The sequence below is a fragment of the Magnolia sinica genome, chromosome 18 (assembly GCF_029962835.1).
Source record: "Magnolia sinica isolate HGM2019 chromosome 18, MsV1, whole genome shotgun sequence".
Classification (NCBI taxonomy): domain Eukaryota; kingdom Viridiplantae; phylum Streptophyta; class Magnoliopsida; order Magnoliales; family Magnoliaceae; genus Magnolia; species Magnolia sinica.
This window is the reverse complement of record NC_080590.1, coordinates 1,827,296-1,844,966: the sequence shown is the minus strand read 5'-3', so window position 1 is coordinate 1,844,966 and position 17,671 is coordinate 1,827,296. Positions and strand designations below refer to the sequence as shown.

At 42.6% G+C, this 17,671-nt stretch overlaps 1 protein-coding gene across 1 annotated transcript; it reads right to left on the bottom strand.

Annotated features, from left to right (window-relative positions):
- Positions 1-2,333: 2,333 nt before the first annotated feature.
- LOC131233013 (protein Brevis radix-like 1) lies at positions 2,334-16,645 on the bottom strand. The gene is made up of 5 exons (XM_058229569.1): positions 16,427-16,645; positions 7,836-8,227; positions 7,270-7,399; positions 5,627-5,991; positions 2,334-2,916 (listed from the first exon to the last, which is right to left on the bottom strand). Exons 1-5 carry the CDS (start codon positions 16,532-16,534, stop codon positions 2,838-2,840), a joined length of 1,074 nt encoding a protein of 357 aa, XP_058085552.1. The 5' UTR covers positions 16,535-16,645; the 3' UTR covers positions 2,334-2,837.
- Positions 16,646-17,671: the final 1,026 nt, after the last annotated feature.

Below are 17,671 nucleotides of genomic sequence, written 5' to 3'. Positions count from 1 at the left end.
CGGGTATGATTTCAAATTTCTGTTCGGAATACTATTTATTTCTATATCAACTAACATAATTTTAATGGTCGATTCTGGATGTACTAGGCTTGGGTCTAGACGGGTAGGTCTGAGACCTGGACCTGTTTACTGGGTTGGAGTCCAATGCCCACTTGCACAAGTTATAATATCCACCCACATTGGATTTTGATTGAAGAAGAGAACGGGAAGTTCAGGTAACGAGGCATGCCTTCTTTTCCCTGAGGCCACGTTTGTTTGACCATTTAACGTGTTTGGGTTCACTGTGAAATATTCCACCCTTTTCACTCTCAGCGCCCCATCGAAAGCGATCTTTCCGCTTGTGGTGAGATGGGAAGTGGAATGTCGCTTGTGGTGAGATGGGAAGTGGAATGCATCTGACCCCGCGCGGACAATAAGCCGTAAGAGTGGATCTGTGTGGGGGCCACTGTTATGTATCTGTTTATCCACACACCAGTAAGCCATATGACCGGATCTGTGTGGGGGCCCACTGTGATGTATCTGTTTATCCACATGCTGTATCTTACACCATACACCCTCACGTCCTTGTATCTATAACAACCGATCCTCCTTCGGTGTAGGGCTCTCAATGGAGCAGGGCAGATCCGAGATCTGATTTGCTCCAAACACATAATGTAGAGTTTGGATCTGAAAATTGGTTCTATTAATTAAATGGACCGGATTCATGTTCACAAAAATAAATCCGAATCATATTTGGGTTGGATCTTGATCTATTAGTGAGATTCAATCAGATCCCCATTATTGCATTCTTCAAGCAATCAACCCTTTTGATTTCTGCAGTGCTGAGTTTTGTGTGATTGTTCGACTTCTGCTCTTCAGACTTCAATACTCATGATTCAACATTTTATTGCTAAATTAAATATATTATCTTATATGTTTTTTAAATTTGTGATGTGATGGATTTAGACCCAGATCCAACCCAAATTCAATGACTATATAGATTTTTGGATCGGAAATGGATTTGGCAATTTATAAGTGGATCGTATATGGGTATCATCTTTTGGATCCGAGTCAGATTTGTGGCTACAGATTTTCAGACTTGGGATCCAACTGGATCCAACCCATTGAGAGCCCTACTTCAGTGTAACCTTTCCTCTTATACGTCTGCCATTGTCAATTCAATCAGATCCCCATTATTGCATTCTTCAAGCAATCAACCCTTTTGATTTCTGCAGTGCTGAGTTTTGTGTGATTGTTCGACTTCTGCTCTTCAGACTTCAATACTCATGATTCAACATTTTATTGCTAAATTAAATATATTATCATTCTATGTTTTTTAAATTTGTGATGTGATGGATTTAGACCCAGATCCAACCCAAATTCAATGACTATATAGATTTTTGGATCGGAAATGGATCTGCAATTTATAAGTGGATCGTATATGGTTATCACCTTTTGGATCCGAGTCAGATTTGTGGCTACAGATTTTCAGACTTGGGATCCAACTGGATCCAACCCATTGAGAGCCCCACTTCAGTGTAACCTTTCCTCTTATACGTCTGCCATTGTCAAATTTTTTTTTCAAGAAATAAAAGAAAGGGCGATTGTATTGGTGTTGGGAAAAAAAAAAAAAACCACATCGTTCATCAGAATTATTTCCATTTCTTTCTATGATCTTCAGGTTTTGATGAGATGAACAAGAGGTGCTGGGATTCTGACCCACCACTCCCTTATTCTCCTTGTCCACCTGTCGCTGCCCTCCTTTCTCAAAGGCATCTCCCTCTTTAAAAGACTAAAGGAATGCTTAACATGACCAGATACTTCGGCAGCACAAATGCAATCACAGCAGCCCAGATGACCAATGAGAAAGCCACTTTGTCCGTAGCCTGTGGTAATGCTGCAGACTAGACAGCTCTTAGCCTGAGGACAATATTTCCATCTTGACAAGTGCTTCGTACTGAGAAATGGCTTCCTGTAATGTTATGAACTGCCCCACATGGGGGAGGATTACCTCTGTAGGTTTCCAATCGCTTCCCTTTACTGTGATGTTCGCAAGAACCCCTGTAAATTGCGTGGCAGACGAACACCAGATTCGACCACTGGAATTTGCTATTTTCATTGCTGTTGTCCAAATGCATGAATTGAGTTTGGTTAAAAGTGTGACCAATGCCTGGATCATGGTGGGGTGCATATCCCGATCAGTTGGGATCCAGTAAACAGTCATTCAGTTGAAGAAATGGGTGTTGGAAGCAACCGTGTGAATTTCTTAGTCTTGACTGCAGGTATCCAAAGATGGGAAAAGTCACATCAATATTACTTCTTCGAAAATTCTATACCAGCCTAACACTCCGATCAACCCCAATGCACCCATAATTTCATGTAATAAGTAATCATTACAATAATGTGCATCATAATGTGTAAAACAAACAAAGCCTGAGGGATTGTGGTCAGACCACACATTGGGATGATGGGAGGCCTCGATTGTTGAGGGTGGATTCGTTCTAAATGCCATATCAAATTCAGAGAAAAATAATGGTGCCATATTTGCTGGATTCAGACTGAAGTTCTCTGGTCACATTATATTACTAGATGGATGTTGGTTAGCTTGCGCTCTCTTCTTCTTCGAGTCTAGGATTTGTGAAAGCATGGGTTGTGTTATCAACTTCAATGAAGGTAACAACTTTGAACATGATGAGAGTTATCACCAGAGAGAGAGAGAGAGAGAGAGAGAGAGAGAGAGAGAGGATAATAAGACTCTTTTCTGAGGATGTACTGTTCACAATGATGGCACTCTCATCATCCGACGAATGCACTTCCTAATTCATAACCCAACTTCCAGTTTTAGGATCAACCGCCAGCTATAGGTATTGTGATTGTATTCTTTCCCTGTTCTGTTCCCACCACAGTTTGGCATGCATCTCTCCAAACCTTTCGCGGCTGCAATTTTAAACACAAGACAGTCCAAATCCATAATCCAAAGATTACCAGAGTTATAAACAATACAGAATAAAAGGGCGCCCCTCTCTGTCATATGCCATATTTGGGACCACTAGTTCAAACTTTGGGCTTGAAATCTATTTCTAATCAGTTAAAATGGGGGGAAAAAAAACATGAAATTTGATGGTCTCACCAATGTAATAGTTAGGTGTTTGAGATTCCATTTTCATCATAAAAACAGAAAATAAACCACATTTTATATTCACTAACTTTTGAAGACTAACCCAAGTGGTCCACATGCAAGCACACATGCCAATACAGCACAAGCATGAGCAGTCTGAGCTTTCCGTAAGGTAGGGACATCCTAACTAGCTTGAAAAATTAGGTGGTCCAGAGTACACAAACAGACATTTGAAAAAACTATGCATCCATTTGTTTTGTACACTGTTGCCCCCTGAATGACAGTCTGATTTTCAGGCCGGGAGATCGAAACAGTGCGGCCCACCCAATCGAAAGCTCAGATCTCAGGCACATACACTTGGCTGGGCAGCTACAATCCTGTCCACTTAGCAAGCCTATCGAAAATGCAGCTGTAGTTAGATGCGCACATGGTACATGTAACCATGGCTGAGAACAATGTGTCCCATGGTCCCCTCCCTCAATCATTTTTAATACAGAAGCTGACATAATAGAGATAGGTGTGAATACTCGTCTTTACCTTTGTGTGGTCTCAACACTATCTTTTCTTTTTTTCTTTTTTCTCTTTCCTAATTTCTTTTTGCTAAAGAGATAAAAAAACGTCATTGCTGCAAGTTGCAAAAGCAACTGGCTTACAATGCTTGAAAACTGTGGACGCGGATTGCCTGCGGACCCTGACCGCCAGGAAGTTTCAATGGTTGGAAGGTAGGTGTGGGGCCCACCGAGATGTTTGTGTGAAACCCACCCGTCCATACATACGTTTTTCCCGCTCATTCGAGGACGTGAGCCTAAAAATGAGGTGGATCCAAAACTCAAGTGGGCCATACGACAGGGAAAAGTGGGGAGGGAAATGCCCGCCATTGCCTAGGGTCCACCTTGATTTTCATATGCCATCCAAACCCTTCATAAGGTTATTCCCACTGAGATGAGCTGAAAACACGAAAAATATTAGCCTGATACAAAACTTTTGTGGCCCCATGAATATTTCAATGGTAGGTGTTCAATCCCCAGTGTTTCCTGTCATGTGGCCCACTTGAGTTTTGGATCCGGCTTATTTTTGGTCTCATGTCCTAAGTGGAAACTACAAATCAATAACAAGCAGAAAAGGGAATGTTAACAGCATCAATTGAGGCATTATTTTCCTCAAAATATCGCCCTGAGCCCTCTTTTGATATCTAAATGTTAAAGCATTTGAAGATAGCTTGCAGAAGTGATTCGCTTCATATGTGCCAACCTAGCACATGTGTGCAACGACCGGCTCATTTATCAGGTGGGTTCCACTGTGCATGCTGTGGTCCAAAACCAGGTTGGCCGCACATGTATGTTGATTGAAGGCATTGGGCTAACCTCACTGTTTTTTTTTTTTCCTGATGACCCCACTTCATCAGTGGACCAACCTGGTTTTGGGTCAGCACATGTTTAAGGAAAGCCCTATCTGATGAATGGCTGGGATCTTGCCACACATCATCTTCTAACTCTAAATTTTTTGACACAACTGTCTATGGACTATCAGCAGAACTGTCTACTGTATCATTGGTGCAAATGGCTCGATGGACCACCTTCGGATGGGCCATAGGCTAGATGTAACATTAACTGGTGTAAATAACTGTCCGAGAAATAACCTGCTTTTGGAGGACAAGGGAAAGGATAGGACGTTTTCTGTAACCAAAAAATAAATAAAAATCCAGCAATCCAATGGTTACTATTATGAAATTCGAAGTCTGGCCCATCCAAAGTTTAGTAACCAAAGAGTAGATAGTCCACAGGCATGTCCAACAATTGTACGGTGGGAGATGATTTATACTCAAGAATGTTGCTGTGCATTTATGCACATAGTCGCCCCTCTAATGTTATGGAGATGTCCACTAGTTAGCCGATGATCCTAATTTCTATATTTGGTCACTGCATGGTTAAAAGGCTCGGCGACTCGTACTGACTCGTTGAGTCCAGAGTCGAATTGGGATGCAAGTAAACTAGTTGAATCGGACTGATTTCCAGTAATAAGTCAATAATCCAAGGGGCCATTTGGATGCAAGCAAACTTGTATTCCACACTGTCAGAGGTAGATAATTTGTACACAGTTTAATGCATGGAACTGATGAAAAAATGACAACATTTCCTCCAAGGATGTTATGTCTTTGCCAAGTAGGAACACAATGCTCCATGGACGCATATCATATGCACCAAATGTACAACCGTCTATGTTCAAATGCCTCCATGTGCCACATGTGGCGCTATCACTTCAGATGCCTTGCATGGGCCTCATATGTCAATGTGCACAAGTACTATAAATGCCACATGTCCCACCAATTATCTTAAGCACCCCACCTGTGCTGCATTCCATTTTTATTTTTTATTTCATGTGTTTGACCACTAGGGAGCAAAATAGCTAATCCAAGATACCATGAACTAAATGAGCTATTCAAAACAGCATGACATAAGCCAGTGTTGAAGACAACTTTGCTTGCATCCAAACAACCCCTGAGATAGTCGGTTGGTCATAGTTTCTTACCTGAATCTGACACGTCGGAGTTCCCTGTTTCCGTCTGGCAAAGCTCTGATGGTTATGTAAACCCCGGGCTCATCTTGTTCAACCCACTCTGTATCCAAATCACTGGCATTGCTGATGGAGATCGATGCTTCATCTCTTGAAGAAGTCGTGGTCCTTGACGCATCGATGGATGATGTCTCTCCTTTGCTGCCTGGGCCATAAATACTCGGAGCAGTACCATGGTGTTGGCTGTATTCAGAAGAGTCAGATGGGAAATACCCTTTTGCAGTGACTGGTCTGTAACAAGTCCGTAGCAACCGTTCTTTGCTCAATGGTGGAGTTACAGGGCTTTCCCTTGAAGATCCAATCCGCGAGTAAGAATCCCTCTGTAATGCATTTTAAGAGCTTGCGAATCAACCATTTTGTAGAACCTCTAATACATGAGCAAATCACAAGAAATTGAAGACAACCAGAATAGCAAAATGACTTGAAGAGAAGCAGAGTGTTTGTGCAGATTTTTTACACAACATGGTCTAACTACACGGTGCAATGCGAAATTAAGAGAAAAAATCGATAATAAATAAAAGGATTAAAGGCTATGAATTTCACAAAGCAATCATGAAGATTCCTGTTTAAGAGCACGGATTCTGTCTTTCAGCGATCTATGTTGGAACAAGAAAACTCATGTGGGAATAGCCAATTACAGAGATTTACCAATGTTCATGAACTCAAGCTCCACACTGGAATGGATTCTGGAGTTTCACATTTGATTCGGCTCGATCAATGAAGAATTCACCTATTTATATTTTAAAAAAATATAAAAAAAAATTGTTGTTGGTGATTATCTGGTCCTATTGTTGCAAAGTCAAGAGTTCAGAAGGGGCCCTACTCATGGCTCAGTGGTAGACTCACAAGAGTTTCAACACCAAGGTCATGGGTTCAAGTACCCAGTGTGTGTGGGTGTGAGGATGCGTGCGTAAGGAAAAAAAAACAAGAAGTTAAAGAGACTCGGTCAATTTCCTACTGCTATAAATTTGCGACCAGTTATCCATTGTGTGTGCAGTTCCGATGAGCTCTACACCTTGGTCAATCAATGAAGGTTCATTGGCCCTGATCCGGCTTCACAAAATTCAATTAGTTTAAGTGTCAAATTAAAATTTTATTTTGAAACTTATTATTTTTTTATTAAAAAAATTGTTCTCTCTATTTTTAAGGTCTTGAGAGTCTGGTTGTGGTCCAGAGGCCTTGTTTTGCTTATAAGTTTGAATAGGTTTAGGTAAATTTTTACTACTTTTTAGTCATTGTTAATATTTTAGAAAAAGTTTCTTACTTCGACTCAAGTAAAGAGTCGGTGGCATCTTTAGCTTATATAAGGTCATCAGGTATTTTGTGCACGACACTTTTCATCAATAATATCAATTTTATTTATAATTTTAGAGAGCGGTTTCAAGGGTTATTCTCGGAAAGAAGATGCCGTCTTCATATGCACAAAAAACCTAGTCCTATTGCAATGGGGGGGTCCACCTTTCGATTGAATCAGCTTGATTTGTGGGGCGACCCTGTTGCGTGTGTTGGATGCCACACATGGTGTGTCCCACAGGTAGTTAGATGCACGAAATTCTTCAGTAGAAGAGTTATATTAAAGAGGGAAAGGAAAATAATACCTCGTCTTCAGAGCGAGGAGGGGTTGGGAGAGCTTGTCTGTTGAACTTCTGCACATTGTACAACTCCATTATCCTGTCGTAGTTCTCTCCCCACCATCTCTGCGCTTCCCACTTGTTGAACATCTCCCGGCTGCCATCATCTCGCGTCTCATCAATCCAGGCCCTCCATCAGGTGGGCCACACACCCACCTCGAATGTGGAACGTAGACCAAACAGGTCTCTCGTGAATGAGGTTTTCTAATTCCACACGCGGGTGCATGTGTTACAGTTGACACGTGTGCGAGATCTGAGTGTTGCATCAGGCGAGCTACGTTTTTCAATCTTAAACCAGGTTCATTTCACATCTCATGTGGGCCACAGGATATCAAAAGAAAATGGAAAGCTTGTAGACAACGTCTTAAGTGTCAATTTACTTAATAGGTCGGGGCCCACATGAAGCGTGAAATCGTCTGCTTTTGGAAAGCTCAGATATCACACATGTGCTTCATAATTGCACGTGTGCCGTCATGTGTAATGAGCAAACCTCCTCGCGCACTTAGAGAGAGAGAGAGAGAGAGAGAGTATACCAGAAGCGGATTCGCTTGAGGTCGTTCCCACCCTGTGGGAGAGACACGAATGTGATATGGACCCCAGGCTCGACCTGGGCCATCCATTCCTTAGGCTCGTCATCATCCACCAGCACCACGTCGCAGCTGGACTCAAGGCCTCTTCCTGGAACCGGATCACCACCGCCGTCCGATTGGGTCACCGGAGCAGCATGGTCGCGATTGATGCGAGTCAAATCCCAAGCGGGTGCGGAGCTGGTGGTGGAGCTTCCTCCTCGCACGTACGTGTAACGGAGTCCTTGGGAGACCGTGTCAAAATCAGGGCAAGCTGGCTGGCCTCTGCTGCTGCTCGAACCTACGGACGGCTTGCATTGCTTGTACGCGCCCGAGAACTTCAGCGCCATGTCCTTGATCTGCATTTTCATTACTTTTGTCAGTACGTCAGTCCCGATGAATGCTTACGCGTGTTACGCTTGCGCGAGATCTTGGTCATTCATCAAACGGGTCCCAAGGTAGATGTTCCTTGGACCAAACAATAAGGTCCGTCGACTCATGCACTGGGCCATATGCATATAAGAAAATGGACAGCTAGAGAGAGGATGATCAAGGGTCCGACTTCAGTGAGTATTTGTGGCCCACCTGGCCATATCAGAACATGGGGGACTCTTGTTGTGGCCCACCTTGCCATATCAGAACATGGGGGACTCGTGTTTACCGGATCTGCGTGGGCGTAACAAAGAGCATCCCTTTTTTCAGCTAATCATAGCTAATTACTCAGTGGATCCACGGCCTTAATGGGCTGGCCATTTGGAGATGGGCCCATTTACATGAACCCAGTTTCTTTTAGCTCACAGGCTGTGTTGGACCTGGAATCATGGCCTACTGTACTATGATGCGCATGCTTGAAGAAATTACTTTCAGTACTCACTAGAAAATCCATAACATCCAAGATAAGTTGGATTGTTCTAGATGCCTGCCAAATATGTTTATGTGATTCCAATCTTTTATCATCACGACCTGTCTCCTTAGGACTAATTTTCATATTTGGAGTTGGAAATATTTTTCTCATCTTTTATAATCATTTCTATTTTATTTCAGATTGTGGTTATCCTATCAGCCCGATTTAATCCTTACTATTTTATTTCAGATTGTGGTTGTCCTATCAGCCAAATCCTTCACTCTTTTTTTTTTTTTTCCTGTCAGAGAATAATATATCCAATCCACGTATCTAATTCGAATGATCAATTCATGAGCAGCCCGCTTGCCTTAGATATTAGATTCATGGCCAAGAGTTAGCCCAAGGACGAAACCAACCTATGGCCCACATTTCTCTATCAGATCATTGGGATGGGATGACTGAAAATCCCAGCACAAGGGCACAAGCCGTCTAATAGACCCACGCATAAAGCAAACAAAGGTCGCATAAGTCCATAAAAAGGCCCATCATGTAGAATGCTCACATTGCTGGAACCCGGAAATAATAATACCCCTGCTCTTGGAAACCATGCTAGAACGTAAAAATGGTCAGGCAGTGGAATCCACTGGGATGCAGAAATACTTTTTCCAGGCCACCTCTACAAGATAGAAATAGTTTTTCTACACCAAAAAAACATGTCCCTACCATGTAGGCCGCCTGAAAATTCCTCTCTTTAAACAAGCACCTACTCACTACAAGTTCTTAAAATTTATTTTTTGTCCTATATTGTAACATATCTCTTACTTTTAAAGTTGCTTCTACACCTTTTTTAATGGTCTATACGATTAGAAAGTGTTTTGATGGGTATGCCTCTCCTTATCTCCAAGAAAAGTTAATGTAGGAAAAGAGTCTAATTTTAATATTTTTTAAAAAAGGCTCTCTTATGGAGAGCATTAAGGAAACGTTTTGAATAAAAATTTCAGAGGTTTTCTTTTTGTTTTTAATTTCTTATGTGAGCCTAAGAGATGATTGAAACCCTTGATCTTCCAATGGATCTCTTCATTTGTGTTGCTAGCTAGCTCTTCAATCTTGCTGCGTGTGTTGCCAATTCCCGCAAATGGCGTAAGCATCAACAAGTTATTGGTGTTTGGCACATTTGCATGTCGCAGCATATCAACTATCCTGATCACCATCCACTTCTTCTCATTTGTATGTTAGGGATACGGACAGCACATTATAGAGCTTTTATGAAGTGCAGAAACCTACCAGCATTTCACTAAATAATGACAGGAATTATTTAATACTCTGGCACAATATGACACTAGAACAAATACTCAAACATTGTACACATGGCATGCATTAACTCAAATCGAAACAAATAAATTGTAATTGTCACTGTCCTAAGTCACAGTACTAAAGTCAGATTGGTTGAAGCATCTTAACCTCTGATTGGCGAACACATGTTTGCTGAAATTAGACCATTGGATATCATTCACTTTTAACCGTTCAATAAATGGCCAAATAGTTACATAATTACAAATAAGCATAATATTTTATTCATGATAAATTTAAATTAGACTCTATAAATTGATGAGTTTAATTTGAATTCCCCATACACCACATCAAAGGTTGTTAGGACTGTCAGTGTCCATTTGGTGTTTTCCTTACTACTCTACAATTGGTGAATCCTTAAAATGTAAAATGACCCTTCCATCCCGTCGCTATTAGTTACACACCTAACCAGCCCTGGTAATGAACCACATCAACATTGACATGTGAGACACATTTTTAGTGTTTGAAGGTTGATGGTGGCATATACATACCATGTTAAGTGTGAGATGTTTTGATAGTTGCAGATGGTCACAATCAAACAAGTCAAATGTGTGTAAGAAACACCCTAGTCCATAGCTCAAGTGGTAGACTGAGTGAAAGATACCTTGTTTCAACACTAAGGTCTTTGTATCGATTCCCTAGTAGGGGTGGCTAACAGTGAAGTGTGAACTGACGGTGTGTATAATAACAAGCCAACACACACAAAAAAAAAAAAAAGGTGCGTAAGAAAGCTATAATTTTCATGTTAAGCAAAGCTTGAAAGTGTTATTTTCCAACTCTCTATTATAGACACTCAATCCCTAAACTGTATAATTTTGTATGATTACCAGTGGAGAAGACTTTGCCTAAATTCAAACAGTATCATGCCCAACTACCATCTTAACCATCCAATTAACGGGGTCTCATGTTGAATATGGACGGCCCATTTTCATTATCGTACGGTCACCTAAAGGACCCACCCGTGTGACACTAAAAAGATTTTCTAGATTGGGAGTGGGTCATCTACGTATGTTTGACTGGATGGAACCATAACAATGTTGGTTGCCTTCTGAACGTCTTGCGCGAGTTTCCTCTCAACCTTACATTCGCGGGTAACACATCAGATGGCAAGGACAAAATACCACTGATTTGTGGGCCATCTGGCGAGTGGCGCACATTAAAATGTAGTCAGAAAACGTAGAGAAGCAGCAAAGACCAGCTTGTCAGAGCAATGTCGCGGAAGAACAATGACACATGGTACTAGCACTAGGCAAAGCGTGGGATTGATGACGCATTTCAGTTGGATTGTTACCATCTCTGCGGCCAGGGTGATGTTTACTTTCATGAGCAACCCTCGGAATGACAGCTCATCAGGTTTGCACATTTGTCCTTCGCTGTCACGAGGTTCGCAAGTGCATTTGCACATTTGACACAGCTATCTCTTTTAAAAGTTGGCTGAACGGAAAAAAAAAAAAAAAGAACGACCCGAATCGGATGACTACATTCTGTTTTCTACAGTGGTGCCGGACAAGTGGATCAGACTTATGTTTCGATTCAATCCTCTTCATGGTGAAGCCCGTCGTAATGTATACATTTTACCCATTCCGTCCATCTGTTTTACCGTCTAATTCTAATGAAGTAGCTAAAACTTGAGGTAGATCCAAATCTCAAGTAGATCAGACCATAGACTGGTGATTGAAAGTGGGAGCAAGCTGATATTTGGGGCCACAAAAGTTTTGGATCGATATGATATTTGTGTTATCTCTTCATGCAGGTGTCTATGACCTAAACAAAATAAACAATGTAGTGAGCCTTAGGGAGTTTTTAACGGTGGCCGTTCAATCACTATTATTTCTTATGGTGTGGTCCACATGAGATTTGTTTTGACTCATTTTTGGGCTCATGCCGTGAAATTAGCCAGCAAAATGAATGAATAGTTTGGATAAAACACATACATCATGGTGGGGCCTACAACACTTTTCCAACACTGAACAACACCAAGGGCTAGTGGAGGGTCCAATGGAGGGAAGTCAACGGACCCTCTCGCTAAGTGAGACATGGACGCAAACTACCTGTGCGGTCGGTCGCAGGGGGCATCTGACCTGATTTGGTCCAATAAGGAGCGTGATGTGAACTCGGTGGAACCGTGACTATGGGACCCACTGTGATGTATGTGTTTATATCCACAGTAGGCCCCATGGACATGGATCCACCATGGTCGGTTGTTCCCCGGATCCACCGCATCCGCATCCGCCCTCCATCATCATTTTACAGTGGAGAATCTTTTCTTTTTACCGGCGGTCCCACGTTGAGGCAAAGCGTACACGGTGCCTTTTTACTTGGCCACAGCATCATGGGGTCACAGGTGGTTGCGTTCGTGAGACAATGCCGATGGCTTCACTAATCAGCATCAGGCCCAAAATCTAAATTGATCAGGAAATCCTGATTTTCTGGTTAATGCCATTCACTATTGAAACTAGCTATTGAATAAACGTCAGTTCAGGTTAGTTTTAGGTACTGGGGTTAAGACTCGTATGTAAGTTACGCACCACGTGACCCATCCTCTACACATGTGGGATCGATGTACAGCTATTCAGGCAATCTAGACTGTGGGTCCACTATGGATGGGTTATGTATCTAAACTGACCCTCATCAATCAATACCAACCATCTAGTTAATGGCCATCACATGGATGGTTAAGCTAGAACTTTCATCATAACCTTTTGACATGTGCTGTAGAAATTGACAGTTTTGGTGCATGTCACGGAGCGGACGCGGTTTGGCTGGTGAGATAACCCCCACCAGCTGGCTCGTGTCAAAGTTGTGCGCTCCATGATGTATGTGTTTTATCACACTGTCCATCCATTGTGCCAGCTTAATTTAAGGGCATGTGCTAAAAAATTAGGCATTTAGGCAGATCCAGGACCACACCACACAAAATGGTGCCACGGAAGTTTTGGATAAGCTGATATTTGTGTTTTGCCTTATGCAAATCTGTGTAACCTTATCGACAGGTTATATTGCAAATGAACATTGCGGTGGGCCATATGAAGTTTTTAATGGCGTGTATTCAATCACCATCGTTTTCTATGGTGTGGTCCACTTAAGATTTGGATATGCCTCATTTTTGGTCTCACACCCTAGAATGAGCTGGCAAAATAGATGGACGGCATGGATACAATACATACATCATGATGGGTCCAGAGAACTTTGACACGAGCTAGCTGGCAGGTGTTCGGGTCACCAGCCAAATCACCAGTTTGATTGAGTGACAGCTCGTATGCCGTGCCTAGCCTTAGGTGTGGGATGGAACACGTGTCAGAGATTAGGCCATTCATCAGGTCAAGTGCATTACACTGCGGACATGCCCTTGACAAAAATGAAGGTGGCCAACTAATCCGGCAGCCTCGGAGGAGAGGTCCAGCAGTCCAAAATCAACGTGCATGGGTACCAATCCAATCATCTGCAACACTTGGCTAAAACAACCGTGGCCCACCAAAAATCCAAAAGGTGAATTTACAGGTCTTACGGCATCATCGCATATCGCCGCCCATCAGAGTTTGTAACTGGGTTGGCGTGTACCATATGAGTGGAAGCAGATTGGGTGGTGTTGGGCGCTATGGGTACCACAATAATGTATGTCTTTTTATCCACACTTTTCATTCATTTTGCCGGCACAAGTGAAGGCATGAGCCTAAAAATGAAAGCAGATAAAAACCTTACAGCTCAGGAAACAGGGGTAATTGAACGCGGCCGTACCTTTAAAAACTTTTTTGAGAGCTGCAAAAGTTCTGAATCGAGCTGATATTTGTGTTTTAGGTTGGATGACAACTAAACACTACGGTGGCCTTCAAAAAAAGTTTCAACGGTGGTTTTCATTATTTCCGTTGTTTCCTTTGGTGAGATGCAATTGAGATCTTCTAATCTGTTTCATTTATGAGCTCTTGCCTTAAAATGACCCGGCAAAACGGATGAACGGACCGGATAAAGAACACATACATCACGGTAAGCCTCACAACGCACAACACCACCTAGGTGGGTGGTGCGGGGTCGCAACCCAATCCGCTTCCATGTGCGTAGAGCTGCGCGGATCCGCTGAGGATGACCCGACGTAGCGTGTCCTCTGCTCAGAACGGGTACCATGTACATACCTATGTGGCCATCATGATGTTTGCGTGATATTCCTTCCGTTCATAATTTGAAACAGACCATTGTAAGACGTGACCCCATAACTCAGGCCCTTCTCAATCTTAAGTGGGCACACCACACGGAACAGGAGATAGGACACATCATTGAAATCTTTGTGGGACCCACAGAAATCTTGATGCAACAGATGATTTTGAAAGGATGAACGGATTGCAGGTCATGCAAATGGACGGGATTGCGTCCTACCCCGCCCGTCTCCAGCTGGGAACAGGCAGCCGCTTTGATGGCCACTGTGACGTATGGGTCTTATCGACACCGTCCATCCATTTTTTGGTATCATTTCAGGCGATAAGCACAAAAATGAAGCAGATCCAAGGCTCAAGTGGACCACACCACGTGAAGCAATGGTGATAATGATTCTCACCTTTAAAACTTTTCTAAGGTAGACCGTGATGTTTACTTGCCATCTAACCTACTGATAAAGTCATATAAATCCTAACGAAGAGAAAACACAAATATCAGCTCCATGAAAAAAGGGACGCGAATTGCGTCCTACGGGTGGTTCTGTGGGCGGGCCCACAGTGATGTATCTGTTTATTCAAGCCGTTCATCTCTCCTCTCACATCATTTTAAGGTCTGTGCACAAAAATGGGATGCGGATTAGCTACTGACAGGTTGAGCAGCGAGAGTGGCTGCTGAAGTGACGTCATCAAGTTCTGTGGGACCCACCATGATGTATATGTTGTATCCAAACCGTTCAGCCATTTGGAGAGATCATTTTAGGCCATGAGCCGATGAATGAGTCAGATCTAGAGCTCCAATAGACCCCACCACAGGAAACAGTGGAGAGAGTGACGCCCACCATTAAGAACTTCCAAGGGCCACGGAAGTTTTCCATAAAGCTGAAATTTGTGTTTTCCAATGTGTCTTAAATCATGAACACGTTGGATCTCACATAAACATGATAGCGGACCTTAGGAAGGTTTCAATGGGGGACGTCACTCTTTCCACAGATTTCTGTGGTCGGTCCACTCCAATTTTTGACCTGACTAGTTCTTTGTCTAATGCCCGAAAATGATCTCTACAAATGGATCAACAGTCTGGATACAACACATTATTCACGGTGGATCCCACGTGACTTGGTAACGTCACTTCAATAGCGCCTCTCGCTATTCAACCTGTCCCTGTCATTATCTAATCCGCGTCCCCAAAAATGAGACAGATGGAACGCTCAAGTTGAGCCCACCAAATAATAAGCGTGATTGTATTAAATGTACATAGCATTAAATGCAACAGTGATCTATAGTGTGGTCCACTTGATCGTTGAATCTGACTCATTTTTGTGCTTATCCCTTAAAATGATCGGAGAGTAGGGTAGGGATGGACAGCATGGACAAACCGGTAAATTACAGTGGGCCGCGTGCGGAACGGCCCGTTCGTGGCCAGAGACGGGCGGGGGCAGGACACAATCTACTTCCATACGAAACTTGTGGCCCCGAGAAGTTTTCAACTATAATAGTTTAATCTCATTATGTAGTCCACTTGAACCTCGGAACTGCCTTTTTTTTTTTTTTAAATGGATGGGCAATGTGGATAAGACCCGTACATATCGTTGGCCACTCAAAGCTGCTGCCCGTTCCCAGCGGGAGACGGGCGGGGGTAGGACGCAATCCGCGCCCTATGCAAACATCACAGGTGGCCCCTAAAAGATATCAACGATGATGGACGTCTCTACTAGCAAATAGGTATATTTACCTACGGTGTGGCCTACTTGAGTTTTGGACCAACATAATTTTCCACCTCACCTCTGAAAACGAGCTGGCTCAAGTAATGAACGGATCGAAGTCACATACTTATGTTGCCCGTGGACACCGGTCCATGTAGCATGGCGAATCGTCGTACCATTACTCATAGCATGTTCACATGGGAGCACTAGCTCGGATCTCTGATACGCGTGCCATCAACGCTTTGGAGCAGTCACGCAGCGGCCCGTGTTAAATCAAACCCGTCAATTCATGGGGCACTTCGCCAACTTAAAAGGGGGGAATTTTAACGGGACAACATTACGTCACAAGGTTGTAAAAATACCTATAATGAGGATTTTATTAAATATATATATATATATATATATAAAATTTTAAAAGTCCTACGGTCCCTTGGTAGTAAGAGACTAGTAGTCTTTTGAGGAGAAGACTGAAAAAGCAAAGACAGCAGGCAGGTGAGAGAGAGAGAGAGGAACCTGCGATGTCAGACTTTTGACGGCGTCTTTCGTACTTGGATTACCACGCGCACCATCTTCGCCACCCGATTCCTCCACCTGCTTCGAGCATGCAATGCAGGTTAACATCCTCCTTCTCTCCCTGTCTCTCCTGCATACAAAAGAAAGAAAGAAACGTTACACTACTAACACAGTTTCTGTCAGCTACTTGTAATTAATGATGAATGGGATTTAATAGTCTGGCAAAGCATCACGCTTGATATGCCGGCACCCATAAATTGTACACTTGGCATAAATTAGCTCAAACTAAACTGATTAAATCCTTGAACCACTGTTGCTAAGCCCCACACGCCAGATCAGACGGTTGAGCAATCTTAACCTCTGATTCATGGACACTTATTATTATTTAAAGTGTGTATATATATATATATATATATATATATATATATATATATATACCGTTATAAATGTCCATCAATCGGACAGTCCCAATAGTCAAATAAACCCTCATATTTTCGTTCCATGGATCACCCTCTGCCAGTTTTTCGCTGGTAATTGAAAGAAACGAAGCCGGCTTTTTAGAAAACACCTCGAAGATCTAAAAGAATCCTCCGCGAGATTATTGAGGCCGAGAGGCTCGAGGAATTTTCGGCCCAATCAAGTCCGTTTTGGTTGTGCCGCGAGTCAGGATCATCATCATGTGTCACATCCTATTGGGCCCACATACAGATTGGATATGAACCTTGGATCAGTTTAAGCTGTCTATTCTTTCTCCAAACACGTATTGCACAGCTGGGGACGGGACAGGCCTGATTTTCTGGCCAGAGCAGATGCAAAATGTGGCCCACTTGATGAACAATCTCATTTTCGTACATGTGCCCGTGAAGGCACGTGTGACAGAGGTAGGTTGTGCGACCCAGGTAGGAAATTCGAAGTTTGGAATACTCTGCCTTTTCGCTTTATTACGAAACAAGATTTTTTTAAAAAAGAAAAAGTAGTTCTTTAAATCAGAAGTTTCTGTCATTCGGAATATAATAATCACTTTTTTAGTCGCAATCGCCGAGGAACGCATAGAATCTCTGATAGATGTAATAGAACGATCTTCCAATCACTGGAAATCTCGGTTGTCGAGATGAAAAGCGTTTCAATGAAATGATAGAAGCAAAAGGAGCTCAAAGCGTTCGATGAAATGACAGAATCAAAGCAACAGCCGCATTTCTTCCTCAGAACAATCCATGAAAATCTCTCTTTCAAAAAAAAAAAAAA